At 49.8% G+C, this 22,709-nt stretch overlaps 1 protein-coding gene across 3 annotated transcripts in view; it reads left to right on the plus strand.

The window, feature by feature from the left end:
- The window catches only part of EPHB2 (EPH receptor B2), a 137,431-nt gene that overhangs the window by 102,386 nt on the left and 12,336 nt on the right, over positions 1-22,709 (plus strand). Inside the window, exons 6-13 of one of the 3 annotated variants that reach the window (XM_074925076.1) lie at positions 4,279-4,403; positions 11,984-12,146; positions 12,811-12,919; positions 13,109-13,224; positions 15,640-15,762; positions 16,128-16,375; positions 17,027-17,242; positions 20,154-20,303. In XM_074925076.1, coding sequence (XP_074781177.1) covers positions 4,279-4,403; positions 11,984-12,146; positions 12,811-12,919; positions 13,109-13,224; positions 15,640-15,762; positions 16,128-16,375; positions 17,027-17,242; positions 20,154-20,303 — 1,250 coding nt within the window. The remainder of the gene's footprint in view (positions 1-4,278; positions 4,404-11,983; positions 12,147-12,810; positions 12,920-13,108; positions 13,225-15,639; positions 15,763-16,127; positions 16,376-17,026; positions 17,243-20,153; positions 20,304-22,709) is intronic. The other 2 variants (XM_074925077.1, XM_074925078.1) reach the window with 2 other exon arrangements.

Genomic DNA, 22,709 nt, shown 5'->3' on the forward strand with positions numbered 1-22,709 from the left:
TCTCACAGTCTTTTCTGTTGTATTTGTCACTTTACCATGTCCCGTGGCAGAAAAGCCCTTTCTACATCATAGTTCAGGCTGGTCACAGAGTGCTTGATGCTTCTGTCTGGAGCACACCTTGTAGTGAGAGTATCACCAGGTAGCACTGTGCCAGATTGGATGCTCTTTGTGTTCACTTCGACTGTTTTCATCTCCTTCCTTTTCAGCTATTATATTACATGCATTAAATACTGCTGGGGGACCAAACTCCTTAGCACAGTCTCTGCCTCTGAAAGTACTCAGTAAAATTAGATAAGACAGGCAGGCAGCAAAAATGAGACAAGATGGCTAGCCACTTTTTTCCAGGTGAAAAATAGCAGTGCAGAGGGATAATGTGGACTTGTACAAGGTCTCCCATGTTGTCTTAGGGGCAGAGCAGAGAACAGGAACCAGGATCTTCCAGCCTTAGAAATGGTGAAGAGTCTGAAACTCATGAGTCTTCACTAGCTTTGCAGCTGGCTGTGAAGGAACTGTTTGCTCCAGGGGACGAGAGCTGCCAGATAACAGCTGCTTGAGTGTTTGTGTTGCTACCTGGCTAGGAGCTTTTTGCTCTGACCAGACTTCAGAAAGTCACTCTGAGGTCTGGCTGACTCCACTAAATTGTCTTCAAACTCAGACACCCAGTCCCAGCACACCCCTTGTTCACAGAATTCGGAACCTCTCTCTGCACAAGCTGTTGCTCTCACCTGTGGTGAAAGTGTGTGATAAGGACCATGTTTTGTAGCACTGCAGCATGCTGCACTCTATTAGCAAGAACACAGGCAAAAAAATGAGAGTGATTATTCCCATCTGCTTGGCATTCATTAGGCCACATGTAGGGTACTGTGTCCACTTTGGAGCTCCCCAGTACTGCAGAGACATCAGCAGACTGCACCAGGTCAAGCAGGAGGAATCACTAGATTGGGCCAGGGGCCGGAGCACAAGATATATAAGGATAGCTGAGAGAGCTGGGTTTGACCTGCCTGGAGAGGAGGAGGCTGAGGGCCATCTAGCTACAGTCTTCCACCTCAAAGGAAGTTTAAAGAGAAGACAGAGCCAGCCTCTTCCCAGAGGTGCACAGTGAGAGGACAGTAGTAATGGCCACAAGGTGCAATGAGGAAAGTTCCAATGGGGTGTGAAGAAAAGCTTCTTTTCCACAACAGTGAGACAGCTGGTGCTCTGAGAGCCTGTGGGATCCCTGTCCCTCAACATACTCAGATCCCAACTGGACATGGTCCTGATCAAAGCGATCTGACTTTGAAATTACTCTGCAAGCTGGTTGGACTAGAAACCTCCAGAGGTCACTTCTGACCTAAAGCTTTCTGTAATTTTGTTGTTGTGCGTTTCCCTGATGTCTGTGATAACAAGAGCTGAGAAGATGCGATGGTGGAGGTTCCTGCCTATCCAGAGACACTCCTTTGCCCCAGGTGTAGGAAAAGTGCTGAAGTTGCTGTAGTCATTCATCTCACCTGCCTCCTCCCCAACACGCAGGGCATTTGCCTCATTAAGGCTCCTTAGATGAGCCCCACCTCATCCATTTGCATCTTTTTTTCTGAGCAAGGCAAGGGCAGGTTCACCAAGTATACAGGTGCCTGGCCATGGCTAGTCAGAAATGATTCATACAGGCATGGAAGGGGGAGAAGAGCGTCCCAGGGACCTCACTCCTACCTCGAGGGACATGGAGCTGAGGAGCTTCTCTAGCTGCAAGGTCAGCCATTGAACCTGTATCTAAATCATGGGATGTTGCCACATCCCAGTTTTGTGGTGGGACAGGTCTGGGTGTGTGCAGCCTCTGTCCTGGAATAGCCTGTATGAGTGTGGGATCAGTTCCCAGAGCTTGTACAGGTCAGATGTGCTAGAGAGACCCCAGTCTGCATACCTGTCTCAGTCCAGTCCTCGTCCCTGCTGTGGGACAATCTTGTAGCTTGGTCACAACTTCCTTCTAAGGCATTTCTCCACAGAGAGAGAAATGTTTTGTCTTGGAGGTTGTGGATGTCCTGTCAAATCTGTGTTGACAAGGAAGCAGCAAGCTCTCCCATGAGCTGACAGGCTCCAGAAATATTAACTGTTTTTTGTCGTAACACCAGCATGAGAAACAAATTCCAGGAGTTTGTAAATATGGGCCCTGAAGTAGTGGGACTGGGGCATTAAGCTAGGAGGGAAGCAGTGCTGTATGCCATGAGCGAGGGAAGGCCTGCGATGATGAGAGTTTCGGACTGGTGTGTAATGAGTCTTGGCTTAACCAGAAATGGATGGAGGGACTGGTGTTTGGGAGGAGGTGAGGCTTTGGTCTCAGACATCTTTCACTAGATCAGGTTGCTCAAAGTCCCGTCCAGCCTGGCCTTGAACACTTCCAATGATGGAGGCTTTCTGCCCTTGTTCAGTTTTAGCTAAGTGCTGGACAAAACTAGAGATGGGTAACACCTTGGTGAGGTTGATCTGCATTGTGCCTTCCTTCAGGGGTGGGGAAACCCAGACAGATGAAGGGAAATGATGCAGCAGTGTGTGGCAGGTTTTGTTTGCCCATATCTGGCCCCTATTCCCCTTGGCACACAGGTATTAAACATCCTGGGAGCTACACTGCTCTGAATCCAGAAAACCAGTCGTTAAGAGGCAAAGTGGATCACAAAAAGGGCTTTTGCTGGTGTACTTTGAGAGGAGTTTCTCTGCTGTAATTCATTACAGTGATGTGTAAGAACATGCTGCAGCCACGCTGGTCCAAGTAACACAGTCCTACCACTTCTGTGTCTGCAATCCTCAGCTGGCAGGTTTCTGTCGCTGCTCGCGATGCCACGGGAAACCAGACTGGAGATAGGTGAGAGGTGCTTTGCATTGTGTGCTGCTCCTCCAAGCGGTTTCTCAGAGCTGTCAAGTGAGTTGTTCTTCCATTAAATATTGAAAGGGTTGGACCTGGTAAAAGCCCCTCTGAGTACAAGCCTCTCTGCATCCATTTGTAACCAGGCCTGGCATGCAAGTGATGGGGAAGCTTTCTCACTACCACTTTCCAGTCCTCTCCCACCCCTGAGGCTTCCCCTCTGCCCTGAAGCTGCTGAAGCAGTGACTCTGCCCTGGCAGCTGTGCCAGGGCTAATGCTGTGCTGGAGTTAGCACTCTCCAAGGCTGGGCTGGTGCTGGGTGAGGTGTGAGTTGGCCTCTGGACTGACATCTGTGGAGGCTGTGTTGGCAGTGCCGTCAGCAAGGCGGGTGAGGACGGGTGCTCAGCTCACCAGTCCCACAGAGAGAGGAGGCAGCGCGAGCATCTGTGTGTATCAGCCCCCCCAGCAAGGGTGGTGGGCTGCACTCTGATACCTGCAATACTGTGGCATCTCTGCTACCAACACCTGAGCCAACCAAAGTAAAAGCAGTCCAGGCTGCCTGCTCACCTGGCCCGGTCCACAGCAAGCAGGATCCGAGCTGGTCAGAGTTTCCCAGGGAAGTGGCAGCTCCACGCTGTGGTCCCTGCCCCATGGGCTTGTTAGCACAGGTCCCTGGAGGACAGTTTTCCCACGGTGTGGCACCAGCCAAGACTGCATTGTTCCTACCTGGCCATGTGTCAAGCCACGTAGGCAATGCAGGGCAGTGCGAGGGGTGGACAGCTGGCTGGGCTGTCTGAGGAGCTGCTGGAAGGTCCCATTGTGCTCCGTGGGACAAGTGGCGTCTGTGGGTGTGCTATTTCCAGGACACTCTGACGAGGCGGGCAACTCCCCATTGTCAGCGTGTCAGGTCAGGTTTGCGTTGCATGCTCAGGCTGCTGTGTGCACCTCCCTTGACTGGCATGTGCAACTTGCAGACCCAGCACACCAAGGCAGAGAGGAGCTGCTTGCTTCCTGAGTCTGCCTGTGCCTTATAAAGCTTCTCTATGCAAATGTTGGAGAACAAAACTCCCTACTTCCCCATGGCAAGCACGGAGGATTGCATGTTGCTGGGCTGGTAGTGCTTTTTCCAGGGGAACATGCTGTGTTTGCTCCCACCCTGGGCTCATTTTGCCTGGGAATGATCTGTTTTCCTGCCCAAGATGCTGCCCTATGTGGTTTCTAATTACAGACTCTTAGTGAGCAATGGAAACATTTGTTCTCCCCTAACTTCTCTCTACAAAAAGCAAAAGACGGGATCTCCTGACCCCTGGACAGCCCTGCCACTGCTGGAAGCGAATTCAGTAGCTCCAAGTAGCAGTAATACACCTGCCTGCCTCCAGCCAGGGGATGCGGGTCCTGCCCATGCAGGCATGTGACTGAGGCCTCTCTCTTGCTCTCTCTTCTAGCTCCTTCAGCTGTGTCCATCATGCACCAGGTCAGCCGCACCGTGGACAGCATTACCCTCTCATGGTCTCAGCCTGACCAGCCCAACGGAGTCATCCTTGATTATGAGCTGCAATATTATGAGAAGGTACTGCGGAACCTTGGCAGGGTTGAGCCACAGGGTTTTGGGAGAGGAGGTGGTAAAAGCTTTGTGGAAGGTCATAACACCAGCTACAGCAGTTGGTTGATCCATAGGTTACTTCTCTTGCTGTGGTTGGCCATGTGGGTGGCAGTGGCTGTCAACCCTCTGGGGTCCAGCAGTGGTTCCAGTGACCCTGAGTAGACACTTAAAGTATGGAAGAATTTGCTGGTCTTTCAGAAGGCCTCTTTCCTTCACCTGTCCAGCACTTGTGACAGGTGGACCCATTGCAGGCAGGGCTTGGTAGCCAGGGTCTAATTTTTCCCTTTCCCCTACTGGGGCATTGGTGGGGAATGGGGATGGTAGGGAGCATCTGCTCCCAGGCTGGACCATGTTAGCTGAGTGTCCAGTCGTTGCGACTTTGTGTAATGCCGTCTGTCAGTGCATTTACACCAAAGGTGAGTTTGGTATCTGTGTGCAGCAGCCTGAACCAGCGTGTTGTGCCAGGGGGAAGCTGTCCCATACTCCCATGGAGGATATGTACTGCACTGCAGAGCTGGGGGGGCTGGTGTGGAGGGGTCCTGCAGCTCTGGCTCCTTCATCCCTGAGGAACATGTCCCTTCCACTTCCTTCCTGCCCAGGTGAGCAGAGGGACTGCGAGCCAGGGCTGTGCCACGGTGTCCATCCCATGGAGCTGGAGCTGTGTGGCTGCTGAGAGACATGAAACCATGTTGATGTTAGTCCTGGGACCTGCCAAGCTCTGCCTGGCTGGTGAACTTCAGCCGTGCTACCCTGGGGAGGTGGGGGGCAGGAGATTTTTCCTTCCAGAATCTGCCCCCTTGCACAACAGCTTATAAACTATACATTAAAAATTGCAAACTAACTAATTAAAAAGCTTTATGATTAAATGGAACTGAAAATATTTTTCCCAGCAGTTGCCAGAAGAAATGATTAATACCCCCCACTGCCTGCCTGTGACCTATTTTCTCATCACCAAGAGCCAGAGGGAGAATGGGGAGGGGGGGAGCTTCTTTGTAAGCTGTTAAATAGGTCCCGACCTATATTGCATAAATCACAGCCATTTATTTGACCCTTGGAAATGATCCCAGAATATATGGCAAGATGGATGAGTAGGTAACAAGACAGATCTGGAAAGCAAGAGGGGTCCTTTCCCTGGGGACTCTTAACATAGAGACAGAAGATCTCAGGGAGTTCATTCTCCTTCTTTTACTTTCTCTTAATCTCTCCCCTTCTTTCTTTCTTCCCCCTTCCCTCTTGTTTTCTCGGGGAAGCTGTAAATAAATGGAAATTTTGTCTAAAGGTGAAGCTGCTGTTCGTGGCTGGTCTTCGCAGCCAATCCCAAGGTGAGCATCTGCTTGCCCGCCTGTCAGACCGTAGGGCACAGGGTGTCCCTGGTTGTGGGGACAAGTGGCCAAGCCATGCTCAGGCAGTGCTGTCCATGGCAGCGGGCTCTCAGGTGGAGCACTAGCCCTGGCAGACAGTGCAGGCAGCCCCACATGCTGGTGCTGAGGCACCCCTGTCCTGGTGTTCCATAGAATCATAGAATGGTTTGGGTTGAAAAGGACCTTTAAAGGTCACTCAGTCCAAGGCCTCTGCAATGAGCTGGGACATCTTCACCTCCATCAGGTTGCTCAGAGCCCCGTCCGGCCTGACCTTGACTGTTTCCAGGGATGGGGCATCCACGGCCTCTCTGGGCAACTGGGCCAGTGTTTCACTACCCTCCTCATAAAGAATTTCTTCCTTCTATCTAGTCTGAATCTACCCTCCTTTCATTTAAAAACATTTCCCCTTGTGCAATTGCTACAAGCCCTGATAAAAAGTCTGTCCCCATCTTTCCTGTAGGCCCCCTTTGTGTATTGAAAGGCTGCAATAAAGTCTCCCTGGAACCTTCTCTCCTCCAGGCTGAACAACCCCAACTCTCTCACAGCCTTTTCTCACAGGAGAGGTGTTTCGGCACTCTGATTGTTTTTGTGGCCCTCCTCTGGACCTGCCCCAACAGGTCCATACCCACTGTGCTGAGGACCCCAGGGCTGGATGCAGTACTCCAGGTGGGGTCTCACTAGAGCGGAGCAAAGGGGCAGAATAATTTGAACCTCTTGGTATATTTTTTTGCTGGTGCTTTGGTAGAAGAAGACAGACATGCCTTTATCTCTTCCCCAGCTGAAGATGTATGTCATTCTCAGAAAGGGATCATTGGGTCAGAGATTAGTCCCACAGCAAGCAAACCTCAGAGGATTTGGAAACAGGTTAAAGAATAACCCAAGAGCTAGAGGTAGGGCCTGGCCAATGCAGCAGGTTTGTCAGTCCCCAAACTCCTCTGCATGTGTTAGCCTTTGCTCCAGAGTCCCAGCTGCACACTCGAGGTCTTCATATGCTTTGTCTAGTCAGTCAAGAGCCCTCTGCATTTTTAAGGATGCAATGACACTGTATCCTTCTCTGACTGCTTGGCAGAGCTGAATCTCGTGTTAGTCTAGCCATTTCAGTGCTAAGTTTTGCAATTGAAAGCTGTTTACTTGATCCCTGGGAACAGTCCCAAAATGCACAGCTTTGGCTGTGCCGTGCTCTTCCCCTGCCTCCCATCAATGCTGCGATTTGGATGGGGTGTGTGACACATCCCAGGTGTGTTCTCACTCGACTGCCAGTCTGTACAGAGGTGATTTTCTTCCAAAATGTTTCATTGCAAACTGTCCCATGTGCTTATAAATGCTCAGAAAATATCTCTGGAGCTAGTTAAGTTGTTTCTAGTGGAATTTTTTTTTCCCCAGTAGAAAATTATATTTTATTAGCATGAAAACAGTTCAAATGTAAGAATAGCAGCATATGCATCTTGTATAAAATGTGTTTTGGCTCTACATTTTGAATTGATTCTCTTCTATATAAAGACATAAATTAAAAAAAAAAAAAAAGAATAAGTGTTTTAGCATTAACAGAGAGCTGTTCACGATACCTGAAACAAAAGTACATTTTTGTTTCCATTTCACAGATTATTTATAACATTGCTATCATTAGATGCTATTAAAAAAGCCTGTACAGAGGCAACGTTACAATTTTCTTTCACATGTAGTTAGAGCAAATCAGTGCAGATGAATGACATGTCTGCTCTCTTTGGTCCTCTCCTTAATGTATTTTGTTTTTTACCTCCAAGAGGCACCTGCCAATGTTTGTCTTATTAAAAAAGTGAGCGTAGCCTTTATTTAGAAAGGGCGTAGTAGTTTTTGTCCAAAGTTGCCAAATTCATCCCCGAGTGTGGGAACTGGAGACCCACTGGAGTGTCAAGCACTACAAAGAATAATTAGCTCTCCTTGTTATGCAAAATGATTGGGCTTAGGGTATGCAGTAAGTTACCCGTTTTGTAATTGTTTGAAGACATTCAGCCCATCCCTTGTGCCCAGTTCAGTCACCAGTGTGAATGTTTTAGGAGTCACAGTAGCCCTTTGATGTGTTTAACCAGTGCTGAGAGAAGGGCATGGGTTGCCTGGAGGGCTGAAGGGTGAGGGAGGGGCAACCTGAGGCAGCTAAAGGTGAAGGTGAGAGTAGAGCTGGATGTTGCCTTTGTGGTGCTTAGGAGCTTCTAGCAGGAGCCCAGCATCCCCAGAACTGGATGCCACTAGGGCTCTTACCAAGGATGCTGGAAGTGCTCCTGGGGTGGCTCAGAGGACCTTCCTGGTCTTCAGCCTGCGGTGTTGGGCACCAGCATCCCCGAGCATGGGGTTGAAGCTGCTGTCTGGTGTCCCCAGCACGAAGCAAGAGCTGGGATGCCCCTTCCCCCCATGCTGCCCAAACCCTTGGAGGGAGCTCTGTCCGGGGAAAACTGTGAGATAAAGAGGTTAAGAGGAAACCTTGCCAGAAAGCCCCGCAATAACTTTTCTGCAGTCCCAGTCCATGCCCGGGACCCACGCTACTTCTGTCCAGGGCTGTTTTCCTGGGAGAGGCATCCAGGCACTCTTACAACACTGCACTTGATCAGGCACTTGTCTGGAAGACCAAATGCTCCCGAGATGTCTCCACAAGTGGTGTTCCCCGTGAAAGCCCAGGGTCTGTGGACCCCATGGGTCCGTCCCCAGGGGGGGCTGTAAGGAACCTGTTTACCACATCTGAGCATCCCCCAAATGCGCCCGATCCCATGGGAGCATAAATTCAGATGTGTGGCATGCAGCCTTGGTCTGGCTTTGTATGTGTGGCTCTGTTTGCATCAGGAACCACAGCAGATTGCCACCATGCAGACGCACAGAGGAGCTCTCTGCCAAGTTAAGACAGTTGACATTTTTCTTAGGCTTTTTTTTTTTTTTTCTGATAAAATATGACGTTTTAGAAACAATTTTTGCAAATATTTCAGAATTTTCAAAGACTATCCATGTTTCAAGAAACTCTTTCTTTGTTGCTCAGACTTTAGTTTCAGCTTAAATTTGACTCATGGCAAAGGGAACTAGATGAGGACTCAGTCAAATATATGAGGAAATAAGAAGTGTTACCTGAATTAGGATTTCCAAACTCAAACCAAAATCAGCAGGAAAAAAACCCACCCACAAACCTCTGCAAAAAAAACAACAGCTTGGACTTGGACTTTAAACCACCTGGGATGCCCTAGAGCTGGTGGAGAAGCACAGAGGGGTGAAAGGGGAGAAGTGTTTGAAGTGAATGCACAGGTCGCTGGAGAGGTGATGACTGAGCAATATGCCAAGGGGAAAGAATGGGTCTGACAAGGAAGGGTGCAGAGGTGTAAATGCTCTTTCTTTGCTGTCTGGGATTAAAGGAGAGCACAGTTATGAGCACACCTTCCTCACATAGACAGACATCGATTTCCCAGGCTATAAACCATCTTGCAAGTATGGCCATTGTGTTCAATTTAAAGTCCTCCAGGAGCAGAGCTGAGGTTCCCTCAAATAGCTGGACAAATGATTTTAAAGCAACTGTGTTGTTAGTGCCATGCAAGGGCCTGGGAGGATTCATCCAAGCCCTTGAGCAGTAAAGCTGTAAACATTTCCTGACCTATTTCTCTCCTACCCTGCCTGGGAAGGGTCCAAGGGAGTGCTGAGGCCTGATCAGACAAACAAGACAATCGGTTTTCTGTGTGTTCATATTTTCTTTTCTTGTCTGTGTACCTGTACTTGAGCTTTTCATTGTCATTAGTCTAATTCCCAAACACCCCAGTGATACCCAGGCAACTTCAGCGCTAGATCAAGATGGATAAAACTGATGTTGTAGTTTTTAGAAGAGCAGACTGTTCCTGAACACTGTTAATAGTGGAGGTCTCTTGGGCATTTGCGGGGCTGCTCTGCATTACCCTGTAGAATAACGTGCTATCAGTATTTCCAAGCCTCCAAGTTTGACCGCACACTTGGAGAAACACATTGTTGCCAGAACATTCTCTTACCAGCCATCTGCACCAAGCACTGCTCAATCAAAACCTTAATACAAGAAGAAATTAACTCCATGAATGTTGTCTTTCAGCTGCTTTGCAGCTTTAAGGCAAATAGTCTGCATGAACCCAGGTGATGAGTACAGTCCATCTTGCAAACGCCAGTGCTCTTGCAGTTCTGCTGCAGTGCAGTGACTGACTGAGAAAGCACCAGGCTCTGCCATGAACATGAGAGCATCAGTTCGACATGGGCTGCTATGTGGAGCCCCACAGTGAATGACTGTTCTTTGTGGACCTCTAACGTTGCTGATACTACAGTTTCTGGCTGTGCAGAAGATCCTCTGAGTGAAGGCACCAGTGCTGTTTTCAGAAGTGAATGAACATGAAAGCAAAGTCATTGGATGGCTAGCGGTGTGGAGAGTAGAAAAGAAAGGAGACCAGCAGCCCCTAAAGCTAAACTCCATAATTTATTGGTAGGCAAAACAGCATCTAACTCATCCTGTGGTCCAGCAGCTGAGGAGGCCAAGGACCCAGCCCTCTCTAGGCAAAGGGTGTGCAGAGTTGGGTGCGGGACTGTCCATTGACTTCTGCTTCACTGTTGCCTGCAGGCACCCAAAGCAACACAAGAAAGCAACAGCCTGTGCAACTTTCACCCTGTGTGAAGAAACCTTGGTTCATCACAAGATGGAACCATCTGCCCAATTGCCTCTTTAATACCCTCTGTCCTTTACGAGTCCACTGCAGAAGAAGTTGGTGAGCAGGAGTGGATGCTTTGCTCCTCACTGGGAGTTTCACTCTGATCTTATGGTAGCATGGAACAAGAAGAAATCCCTCCATGCCCCCCAGTGGAGTTTCACAGCTGGAACAAAAGGCCATTCCCTCAGTCCCACTTGATGGGATTGCACAAACTGTGTGTCTGACTACTTCTTTCTGCCAGTCCCTGCCTACTTGTGAGGTTATCTCACCTCACTGATGAGTCTGTGCAGGGTAGGAGTTCTTGGGCTTGCTGAGCCGTTTGCAGTGACTTGAAGTTAGCACTCAGGGACTTGCTCGTAGACTTGCCAGCTCAGATTTTGAGCTGTCAGCTACTGATCGGTTTGAACCAGTGATCATGCCAAGGCAGCCTGACCTGCCAGGTCAGAGTTGTTACCAGAAGGGATGAGCACTTTCAGTGTAGCTACAGACATTTGATTCCAAAATTGGTGCCTGAGCCTCCTTTTATAGGAGCTCATACTCACAGCTTGGCTTTCATAAGATCTCTCTGTTTTCCAGAAACATTGTGCAGTTTGCATATATTGCTGCTTTGCACTGACTCTCAAGACTTAATGGCTGCCAGGGAACTGGCCACCTTCCCCGATCACATTCAGTACTCTCTTTTGACCTCCTCTGTTGACCTGTTTCTCCATGTGCCTGGGGGGAAACAGAAACTGATGGTTCTCTTGTACAGTGGCTAGCACAAGGGGATCCTTGCCCATCTACTGGTGCTTCTGGATGCTCAGCTGAAGGCATGAGTACCAAGGGCAGTGATGGATCCGTCACCTACACAGGTGCAATACCATCTATACCATTATGATATGACTGCTCAGGTCCTCAGCTAGAAAAACTGCAGACAAGGGTCAGGACAAAAATGTGGAAGTAGTCTCACTGTCACTTTTAAATATGCTCTTCAGTTCCCCAGCTTTGAAAACCTAGCCACGGTCCCTGGTGAAGCAGACCCTGGGTAGGGCAGTGGTAGCAGTGGTAGCAGCACTCCTCCTCAGGTCCAAAACCCTGTGTTCAGGTGGGCTTTACCTCTAGCACAGGCAAAGGGAGACGGGGAAGAGCAAATGGAGAGGGTGCTGAGGCTGGATCAGGCACAGAAGGAGGGGTGAGGAAGGAGGGCAGTGCTAAGTGGAAATAGGCACAGAAGAGAAAAGCAGCTCCCATCCCGGCCGCACTCAAGGCTTGGAGAAGTGACCTGAGTTTTCTAGCTAACACCTTCAACAGAGCCTTTCCTGAGAGGTGGTGGGTAGCCCAGGGATATCCGTACTCACATTTCTGCTTTTGCATCTCCCTACCGGCAGTCAGGCTCAGGGGAATGACCTGTTTGTTTAGGCCCACGGTCCCCCATGATGAGCTCTCTACCCTGGTCTCCTGCGCTTCCTCCTAGAAATGCAGCACCTGATTCTGGACTTAGTATTCTGATGACATATTTATATTTTCTTGGCAGGATCTGAGTGAGTTAAATTCAACAACAGTGAAGAGCCCCACCAACACTGTGGCGGTGCAAAACCTCAAAGCTGGCACCATCTACGTCTTCCAGGTGCGGGCACGTACTGTGGCCGGGTATGGCCGGTATAGTGGCAAGATGTATTTCCAGACCATGACTGAAGGTGAGTCTTCAGCTGCCTCTGCATAAAGGTGACACAGGGTCTAGAGAGACTTGGACAAGATGGAGATGCACTGGCAGCAGTGCTGAGCCCCTCGCTGCTAGTCCCTTCAAGGGTGCGTTGACAAGTCGCGTGCATTTATTCAGCCCAGCAAGACCTGGAGAGAGGCATTGGCACTTGGTGATCCATGCAGGGAATCACATAATTTAGGCCAATTTCTGCCAAGGTTTTCTGGCATGGGGACATGTCCACTCAGTTGGATTTAGAGGAAATTAAATTTATGATTTTCATGTGCACAGCTGCTGATGACAAATGCAGACCTGGGTCATTATTTTCTAAATCTGTGCTGCTAAATGAAACAGGCCAAGCCAGTTTTCTGGCCCTGAGGCCAAGAAGCAAGGCACAGCATGCATCCACGGGACTAAACTCTTCACTCAAAAGGGATAGCTCCATCCTACCTTCCTGCTGGGGCACATCCCCTGTCATAGCCAACCGAAGCCATGCCTGGGAGAGCACTAGCTCGCTCAGACCAAAACTGTGCCAGGAGGCCAGTTAGCAGTAGCCATGCAGATGTGAGCAGTGCTCAGGGCCATGCTCTGACCTTGATGAACTTGGTGTAGACCCATCCTGTGCTGCACTAACCCGTTCCCTCTTGCCTGTGTGCCAGCCGAGTATCAGACCAGTGTCCAGGAGAAACTGCCTCTCATCATCGGCTCCTCCGCAGCAGGACTGGTGTTCCTCATTGCTGTAGTCGTCATCGTTATTGTGTGCAACAGGTAGGTCAGTCTGAGCACACAACCCGGGGCTGGGGCTGTGCAAGGCAGTGGTAAATGGACACAGAAGGTGGAAGGGTTAGGGGAGGGGAAGATGGGGACAGGAAGGTGAAAGGGAAAAAGATGCCCCTGCAGTGCGTCTGTCAGCCCCGATGGACCTGTACTGGTGCTCAGGACTCTCTTTCTTTCCAGAAGACGGGGCTTTGAGCGTGCTGACTCCGAGTACACTGACAAGCTGCAGCACTATACCAGTGGCCACAGTACGTACCGCGGTCCCCCGTCAGGCCTGGGGGTCCGCTCTCTCTTCGGTTTGTGTTCCTGTTCACTCATTCCTTGTGGCATGCGGGGAGGGCTCAGGCCGCCCAGCCTGGCAGGCGTGTGCATGTGTAGAACAGAGGGCTCTGTGCTGTCCAGATCCCCCACCAGTCCCCTGTGATCTGGATCCCTGGCTTGCCTCCTAGAGTCCGTGCTCTCCAGACCTGCATGCTGCCGGATGCCAGCTGTGCAGCGAACACCTGCGCATGCTCCACAGACCCCTGTGACATCCAGCACACACCCCTGAAGCCTCACCCTCCTCTGCAGTGCAGCCCTTGCCACCACACCTTGCCTCGCTGCTGACTCCTGAGCTTTGCCCAGCGTGTGGGCAGCAGTGAGACCCCTCTTCCAACCCGCACCCCTCCTGCAGAGTGCTGTCCTGCAGGAACCCACATACCTCGTAGTGCCTTTGCTAGAGCCCATCCCAGTGCTCCCAGAATCTTAGCAGATATGGAGCTATATCTGTATGTATAGATATGTAATACAATAGATAACATGCCCTCTCTTGCAGCCTCCCTCCTCCAACATCCCTGCGTACTGCAAGGCATTCCCTCATATCCAGCACATTCCTGCTCTCACCTCGCTGCACACCTGCCTCACCCCAGCGCATCCTCCTTCCCCTCGTTAATCCCTGGCTGCGTGCCCTCTGAAATGCCTTTCTCCTCCCTCACCAGAGACCTGTCCTGTAATCCTGCTTGAATCGAATCTCCATTGTTATTTACCTCACGTTATACTTGTAGCTTCAGGATTTCTGTCCTTTTTATACCTTGGTCCTGTGCAGAGCTGAGCCTTATTCAGAGAAAGGAAAACATCAGCAGTGTTTCAGTACAGGACTCACTGGTGCTTCTGCGTTTACTTAGGAAGCATTTCCCAAAAGGCAGAGCTCTGAACTGCAGCTCTGTGCCAGAGCAGCAGTGTGCTTGCTGCATCGCTATAACTTACCGGGAAAAATGACACCCTTCGAGAAGAATTATGTAAATGTAACTCTCAGTTGTTTGTCAGTCCGTGCTGCATGTGTAAACATACATTCTCACTTTTTCCCGGGGTCTGGTGTGTAACATGACAGCTTCAGGCTGGGATGGCATTAATAGCTGTGCCTTCAGGACTGTTGCAACAGGCTTGATGCCACTGGATGCAGATGAACTGATAAGGGGCCTGGGGTGCCTTTTAGCCACACTGTCACTCAAAACACCAGTCCAAGGCGCAGTCCCTGCTCAGCTCCCCAGCAGTGATTGCTGTGGAGAGGCTACAACTTATGCTTAATTTGCCAAGGCATGGGGAGCCTGTAGGCATTGCAGCAACTCCCCTGAATCCCACCAGCATCCTACATGTGGAGCTGGGAGTCGTGTCTCTGGTTCTATTTTGGGCTCCTTATTTAGTAAGATGTGAGCTCTGCTCTCCGAATACCCTCAATTCTGGAACAAGCCAGAGGTCAGTAAAATGAATATAGAGAGGGGAGATCTGCAGGGCTGCAGGTAAGAGCTGTCCCATGGTACAGGTAGTGTGCAATGTGGTATCAGCAATCCAACCTCACCAGGTCCTGTGGCCGTTGCCTTTCACATAAACGTATCACTGTGTGCTCTGGTTTGCCTAGCAGGAAGCGCTTGGCTTTTGCAATTTCCCCAGTGTCTCCTAGAGCTTCTCTTGGCCGTGTTGAGGTACCAAGAGGGAATCCAGCCTCAGGCAGGAGAACAGGGGGTAGACTGGACTGTCCATCCTGCTTGCGTTGCCCCTGGAAGCTCACAGACCCCCCCTTGGAGGAGTCAGTCTGGCTTGGGTACTGTGTTGGTAGTACCAAGCACCTAGAGCTGCCTCCCCTGTAGATCTCTGTGTAGGGAACCAAGAGCAGCGTGTGCATGTTTACACCCCAAGACCTTCACCATCTTCTGTCTTGGGTGCTGACCCCATGCCTCCTCCTCCATTTTCCCATGCCTCTCATGGGACTGTGTCGTGAGGTGGAAGCTGCACGCAGAGAAGGCCAGTGGGGCAAAGCTGAGGTCTCTTGTGGTCCTCTTCAGTGCTGCAGCATGATGAGCATGTTGTGACATTGGTGTGACATTGGTGTGCCTATGCACCATCTCCTGAGAGCAAATGCTTCTCTTTTCCTCTGGATGTGCTAAACCCAAATACTGCTGCAGAGGATGGGTGGTTCTCTGTGGTCACAGTTTCAGTCCTGCTGACTTATGGGCCAATATTCGTTAGAATCCAGCTTTAATAGTCCTGTGCAAACATGGCTCTGCATGTTCTTTCTCAAACTGCTTTGCTGTATCTGCCTCATACCCCTGATTATGTGACTTGCTGAGGTGAAAAAGACCCTCACACAAATAGGTTTCTCTTTTCCTTGGTGCCAGCCATCAGTCGTGCTATTTGCATCTGTCTGTCTGACTCTCTCCCTCACCTTTATGCAGTGACTCCAGGGATGAAGATTTATATCGATCCGTTCACCTACGAAGATCCCAATGAGGCTGTCAGGGAATTTGCAAAAGAAATCGATATCTCTTGTGTCAAAATCGAGCAGGTGATCGGGGCAGGTAGGTAAACTGTGAATGGCTGGCTGGCCCTCAGCAGCAGAGTCTCCTTTGTGGTCTCAGGCTTTGGTGAGGAGTTAGCTTTACATGTACTGGGAAGACTGGTGTCAGTAAGGTCTTACACTTAGCCCCAGCCTGGACTAGTAGGAGTAAGGTGGTCTAGTGCTGGAGACAAGGAGTTCCGATGTGCATATGGTCCCAGGTCTCTGGTGTGGAGTGAGGGAGGAAGCACAGATCAGGTGATGGGTGGTCAGCTCAGGGGCATGCAGGGCAGTCACGGCTGGAGCCTGTGGGAGCAGGGTCCCTTGGGGAGAAAGGCAGAGGTCTGGAGGCTGACAAGCCCTGTGCCTGTTTCCCTCTGTTCACAGGCGAGTTCGGTGAGGTGTGCAGTGGGCATCTTAAGCTTCCTGGCAAAAGAGAGATCTTTGTGGCCATCAAGACCCTGAAATCTGGCTACACGGAGAAGCAGAGACGGGACTTCTTGAGTGAAGCCAGCATCATGGGGCAGTTCGACCACCCCAATGTCATCCACTTGGAGGGTGTGGTCACCAAGAGTTCACCAGTCATGATCATTACTGAGTTCATGGAGAATGGTTCACTGGACTCCTTCTTGCGGGTATGAGATCCCAGGAGCGTGCAGCTCCAGAGATTGTGTTGGGCCAGAGGAGGACTGGAGGGGAAAGTTCCCTTCCTTTGCCAGTATAACAGTGCCCTTCACTGACCAGCATCCTCTGCCATTGAGGCAGCTGCTTCGTAGTGCATAGATCTGTGTCTCAGGAACGAAGGTGGAGGTGGCATCAAGGCTGTCATATTACATGTGTCTGTCCGCTCATAGTAGCAAAAGGCTGGGCCTACCTGTATACATGCCTGCATGTACAAACTCTGCCTCTGTGGACATGGAGGGACAGTCTGACGTAGCTTTAACACAACAGGACTTCACCTCCAACTGCTCTGTCAAAATATTTATAGGTCTGAGTTTGAAATGGATAATTCACTGTGTTGGAGGCAGATAACCTGCTTGATTAATAATACCCTCCTGTGCAAAGTGTGGGTGACAGCAGCCATTGTAGTGATGCCCATAGGGTGTGTGAGGGTGACTTCCAGCCCCTGTGATCTCTCCACCCTCTTGCTTTGAGAGGGAATTTTTGCACTTGTGGCATAGATGTGTCGACATGAGGCGTAGAAAGAGGCTACTGGCTGTTTTCTGACCATGGCGGGCTGTGAGTTTGCTCCTCTCATGTGGACTCTTTCCCTCTTTTCCCCTAAGCAAAATGATGGGCAGTTCACGGTGATCCAGCTGGTGGGCATGTTGCGGGGCATCGCAGCAGGCATGAAGTACCTGGCTGATATGAACTACGTGCACCGGGACCTGGCTGCCCGCAACATCCTGGTGAACAGCAACCTGGTCTGCAAAGTGTCTGACTTTGGCCTCTCCCGTTTTCTAGAGGATGACACCTCTGATCCCACCTACACCAGCGCACTGGTAAAGCTGCTCTTCCACAGGGGGAGGGACGGGTGGTGAAGGAAGGAGTCAGGGAGAGAGAGGGAAAGGGGAAGATCCCCCCTTGATGTGGGAAGCACTTTTTCAGGGTGCCAACAATGGAGATAAGGTGCCAGAGGAAAAACACCAATGAAATGAACCAAGGAAAATGTTCTTTTGTGAGGTCTTGTCCAGTTGTCCAGTGGCTGTTGATAGGCCTGTGATAACTGAGCCTTCTTCCAAACATTTCTGCAAACATATACATGTCCCGATAAAGCCCTTAGGTGGGACGGTGCATTATACCTGCCCAGTATGGCCCAGCTGGCAGTCCTCCAAGATGCTTCCCTGACAGATTTTTTTGGGGGGCAGCAAGTCTGAAGGTTTTTTACCATCACTGGTCTAGTCATGCTGCCCTGCTGTCAGTGAGGCCAATACTGTCTGATATCATGTCATGGGCTTAACCCCAGGAATGGTAGATTGAAGTATGGATGCATGGTGGACTGGATACTGATCTGCCAGAGAGTCTGTGTTAGACAGAGAAACATTCTGAGAAATGGCTTCATGATCACATAACAGCTTCCCAGGAGTGCCATGGTACCAGTGACACGAGTGCCACCAAGGATTCATGGCCCGTCTCAGGCTGTAGAAACGTGCACTGGGACCAAAGGATAGTTTGAAGATTTTGTTGTTGTTCAGTAATATTGCAGCCAGGAGTTCTCATAAACACCATTGTTTGCAAAGGCATACAGCATCACGTTGCAGTGATGCTACGGGATCAAAGCCTGTGTACAATACCTGTGACAGGACTTCCTGGAAACTAGTGTTGATAGAGGTGGGGCATGGCCTATAGGAAATTATCCTTCCCAGATCTTTTGGACCTGCCAGTGGTGAGATGTCTGGCGTAGCTCTTAGTGAATTCTAGCAGTAGTTGAATACCTAACAAACAGGTAAAAATGTGCGTTTATTCTCATCTAAACTTTTGTAGCTTCAAACATCAACCGTCTGATCTTACACAGTCATCCTGTGGCTTCTAGAAACACTAGCAATGTCCATTTTTCACAACAAGATCCTTATGTCCTGTTAACTTTCTCTTTGTTAAGCTAAATACATGGAAGCTTCTGGTGTTTACTGCTGTTTTCTATTCCTGTTATTGTGCCTGTGGCTTTTCTTTCTGTCATCTCTAATTTATTCTTCTCGAACTGTGGGTACTGTAGCAGGACGTATATTATCTATAATGATAGAATATGTGCACCCACTATAGCAGAGCACCAGAAGTAATAGTATCTTCCTCTTCAAAATGTACCATCCTCAAACATCCCAAGATGCTTGTATGTTTTTTATTATAATTACCCCAGAGACCTTGTGTCCATGGATGGACAACAGCTGTAAGCTATGGTTTGGGAGGTTCATGCCGGACCTTAGGAAAATCTCCTTCTCAAACAGGGTGGTGAAGCTCTGGATCAGATCACCAGAGAGGTGGGAGGTCTTACTGAAGTGAGTTCCCATGAGTATCCTCCAAATATGCCCAGTCTATAATTTCTACTTTAGGACTTCTTTTTTAGCCATTTTTAAAAATCCACTGCTTGTCAGGAGCTCTGTTAAGAGTATGCCTGATGGAGAGGACATCTTTTTTGGTATTAAATGCTTGGTCTCCCTCTCTTGTGGAAAACAAAATACTTTGTCAGAGGTTTGTGGGTGTGGGAAGATTAAGGAACATTATCTTTTTTTCATTATTCTGTCATGTATAGGATCTGAGTCCTGTTAAGTCCTAGGAGCCCCTTAATAAGACATGATAGTTGTTCATTGACAAAATATAATGTTCCTTAATCTTCTCACAGCCACAAAACGCCGACAGTTTTGCTTATTTTGCAGCACAGGGGAAGATTTTCCCTTCAGAAGGTCTCTTGAGTTGTGAGTGGCTCAAGTCCAAAGACCCTGGTGGGAAATCAGGAAGCTGCAAGTGCTTAAGCAGAGCATTGGGAGCCCTGTGGCCCCACACCACTCCTGTGCGCTTTGGTGCGTAACTCCTCTATGGGAGTGGAGAGTCCTGCTGATTTCTTCAGAGCTGCTGTTGCCCAGCAGGATGACAGAGACCCCAGTGCCCACCCAGTCCATCCCATTTCCCATCAGTGACCATTCAGGCCATACTAATGAAGATGTTCACTCTGCCTCTGTCTCCAGAAACGGGCAGGATCAAAAACTGCTGGATCATATATCTATCAACAAACTGACACATGAGAACTTCAAGAGAATGATATATCACTGACTTCAAAAAGTCTACAGATGTAGAAGGCTGAAGAGGATGGTGTTTTAATTCCTTTTGTCCTTCTCTGGAGATAGCCAGGTGACAGCAAAAGGATAGAGGGAGAGTCAAAGCAAATCAATTTCGATTTTTCTACATTTCTAGTTAATTTTTCTACAAAAGACCCTACTAGCACAATGGGCATTTTGTCATGCCAAAGACTGCTGTAGCAGTAGGCAGGTGGAAGGAGCTGGGTTTGTTTAATATGATGAAGAGGAGGCTGAAGGAACACCTATAAGTGACTTGCAGTACTTGAAGGGCAGTTATGAAGAAGATGAAGCTAAACTCTTTGCAGTGGTACCAGATGGTATAATAAAGGGCAATAGACAAAGGTGGCTTGGGAGGTTCAAGGTGAGTAATAGGAAAAGTTTCTTCCCCAGGAGGGTGGTGCAGCCCCGGGACAGGTCACCAGACAAATGCAGAGAATCATCATCCCTGAAAGTTTCCTGGACTTGGCTAGACAAGCCACAGCCATCCTGATGTAGCGTTAGGGATAGTCCTGTGGTCCCTTCCTCTGGGATTTTAGTGGCGTATTGGAGACAAATAGGACACTCATATTTTTGAGTCACTCTTGCTCTTTCTGTTACCGTCCTCTCTGTTTTTTTCCTGCAGGGTGGGAAGATCCCAATACGGTGGACAGCACCTGAGGCAATTCAGTACCGAAAATTCACATCAGCCAGTGATGTTTGGAGCTACGGAATAGTCATGTGGGAGGTGATGTCGTATGGCGAGCGGCCTTACTGGGATATGACCAATCAAGATGTGAGTTGTTAATAAGCAATGAACAGAAACACTGAAATTGGGAGTATTGCAAGACCAAAGCATGGCTACAGCTAGACCCAGCCTGTGGCATGTCCGGAGCCTTCTCTGTCATGGGACATGCATCCAAGGTCAACACCTTTGGAAGAAGTAATGGAGATAACTTTCACTTTTGTTCTGGTCCCCTTGTGCTGCTGTGGCAGAGGTTAGGGACTGTACAACACCCACTGCAGTAAGACAGGGTTAGTATAAGCACCCTCAGTGGTGGTAGACAGATGCCTAGGAGGAAAGGGAGCAGGCAGGTGGAAAACTAAATTCTGCCATTGAGCTGCGAGCTCCTGGAGCAGCAGTCAGCAGGAGACCACGGGCCTTTAGTAAAAGCCCGTTATACAGTCATAGAATGGTTTGGGTTGGAAGGGACCTTTACAGGTCACCTAGTCCAACCCATGGTCAAGGACATCTTTCACTAGATGGCAAGCTAATTGATCTCCCATGATGAGCTTGGATTGTGATGGGTAAGAAGCCAAGCAACTTGTACACAGCTAGAAGCCAAAACCACAAGATATTTCAGAACGTGCTTAATTTTAAATACTTTATGACTCTTCTGTAATTCAGGTGGAACTGTTATGTGTGCTCCTTGCTCCCTGGGATCCAGGCAGTTTCTGTGAATCCTTGCCTCCATACAAGGATGACCTGTGGCTGCAGGCCACACCTTCACCATAGCAATGCCATTCTCCCTGTTTCTCTTGACCTGATACCTGGGTGGTCAAAGCCCATCCACAAAGTGGCAATGGGTGTCGTGCAGAGTGCTACACCTACACGTGTGTGTCCAGAAAACCCCTTTGTTATGGAGCTCCCAGACCTCTTGTAGCATTGTCTCTCTGAAGACCTGCCTTTCTTCAAGTGGTCTTCACCTTGTGAACCCTCAGAGTCTAACACCACGTTCCAGGAAGACCCTTGGTGTGCAGCCTTGTCCTCCCCCTCTGCTGCAAGCCTGGATCTTGCAAAGCTGCATGTTACAGGATCTGCCTGGCTTGTTTCAGAGCTGTCTTGAGGAAGTCTGTTGGAAGCTTTCAGACTGCCACCTCTATCTCCATCATCCTGTGGGCTTCTGAAAAATCCTGCCTTACAAGAACAGAGAGCCACCTGTCTTCTGCAAGTCCTCCCACCCTGATGGCAAATCAGACCTTTTTCAAGTCAATATTACTCCATCCATGCCACATAAAGGTTTTCTAGCATGGGACACTTAGTCCTAGTGCCTGTTGGGGAATTTATTCAAGTGAGTCCCAATGCCTAGAGCACATACATGATACCTAAGCACCTTTGACTGTTCATGGCCTTTCCTCAGCCCCTGGCATACCAGAAGTCTTTGCATCAATTGTTTGAGCCAAAGGCGAGGGAGATAGGGGTATGCCCTTCTCAGAAAGGACAATTCCCTTCCTGTTAAGGCTTCATTATTGCCTGCAGTTTCTGCAGTCAGATGTGACTCCCCTTCTCCATGCCTTAGCATCCCCCTGTATGTGTAGCCCTCTGCCATCCCCTTCCCTTGTCCTCCTCCCCTGGACTCTTCCCTTCAAGATTTCTCCAACTGCAGGCAGCACTGATTCAGCTGGTGGGGATGGCAGAGCCCGTGTCCATCTCCTCAGCACAGCCTGCTGTGTGGCACCTGTCCCCAGCCTCTTCTTCCCCTTCTTCTGCCACAGGACATTGTTCCCCAGAAGCTGTCACCACTTAATTGTAGCCAGTACTCCCTGTGAATGAGCGCGTGGTGGATATTCACTGCAGATTAGCCTCCTGACCCTGGGGTGTAAGCGCCTGGGGAGGCTCGGGTGGAAGAGGAGACAGAAAGTGCAGCCTGTGCCCCCTCGCGGGATGTGTCTGATGGCAGCAAGGCGGGTGGCTTGTCAGCAAACTGTTCAGTTCACGCCAGAGATGAGTGCCTGATGCTTACATAATGATCTTCCTCAGCCCTGCTCCCCGCTTGCTTCCCCTCCCCTCTGTTTCCAATAGATCTGGCATCCAGAGAGCTGGGACAGCGGACAGCTTGCAACTCTTGGGAGAATCCCTGAACGGGAGCCAAGAGCTGCACAAAGCACACCAGCAATGCCTCAGGTTGAACCTTCACAGGCCCAGTGGGACACTGTCATGTCCAGCCAGGGGGGCAGAGGGGAGGGAGGTCTCCATCCATCTGGCACATTTTGGCAGCAGTAGTGCCAGCCCCCATCTGTCTTGGGTCAGCCTGCCAAGCACCTTGGCCATGCACATCAGTGTCTGGAGCACCCTCCCAATCCATTCTCTGCCTGAAGCCACAGTCCGTTGTAAACCCTGCCACATGCCCCACCTCACACCCTGGATTGCTTGGCATGGATCTGGCACCTACCCTCCCTTGGAGCAGCAGCCTTCTACTGC

This window comes from Athene noctua, chromosome 22 (genome assembly GCF_965140245.1).
Source record: "Athene noctua chromosome 22, bAthNoc1.hap1.1, whole genome shotgun sequence".
NCBI lineage: Eukaryota > Metazoa > Chordata > Aves > Strigiformes > Strigidae > Athene > Athene noctua.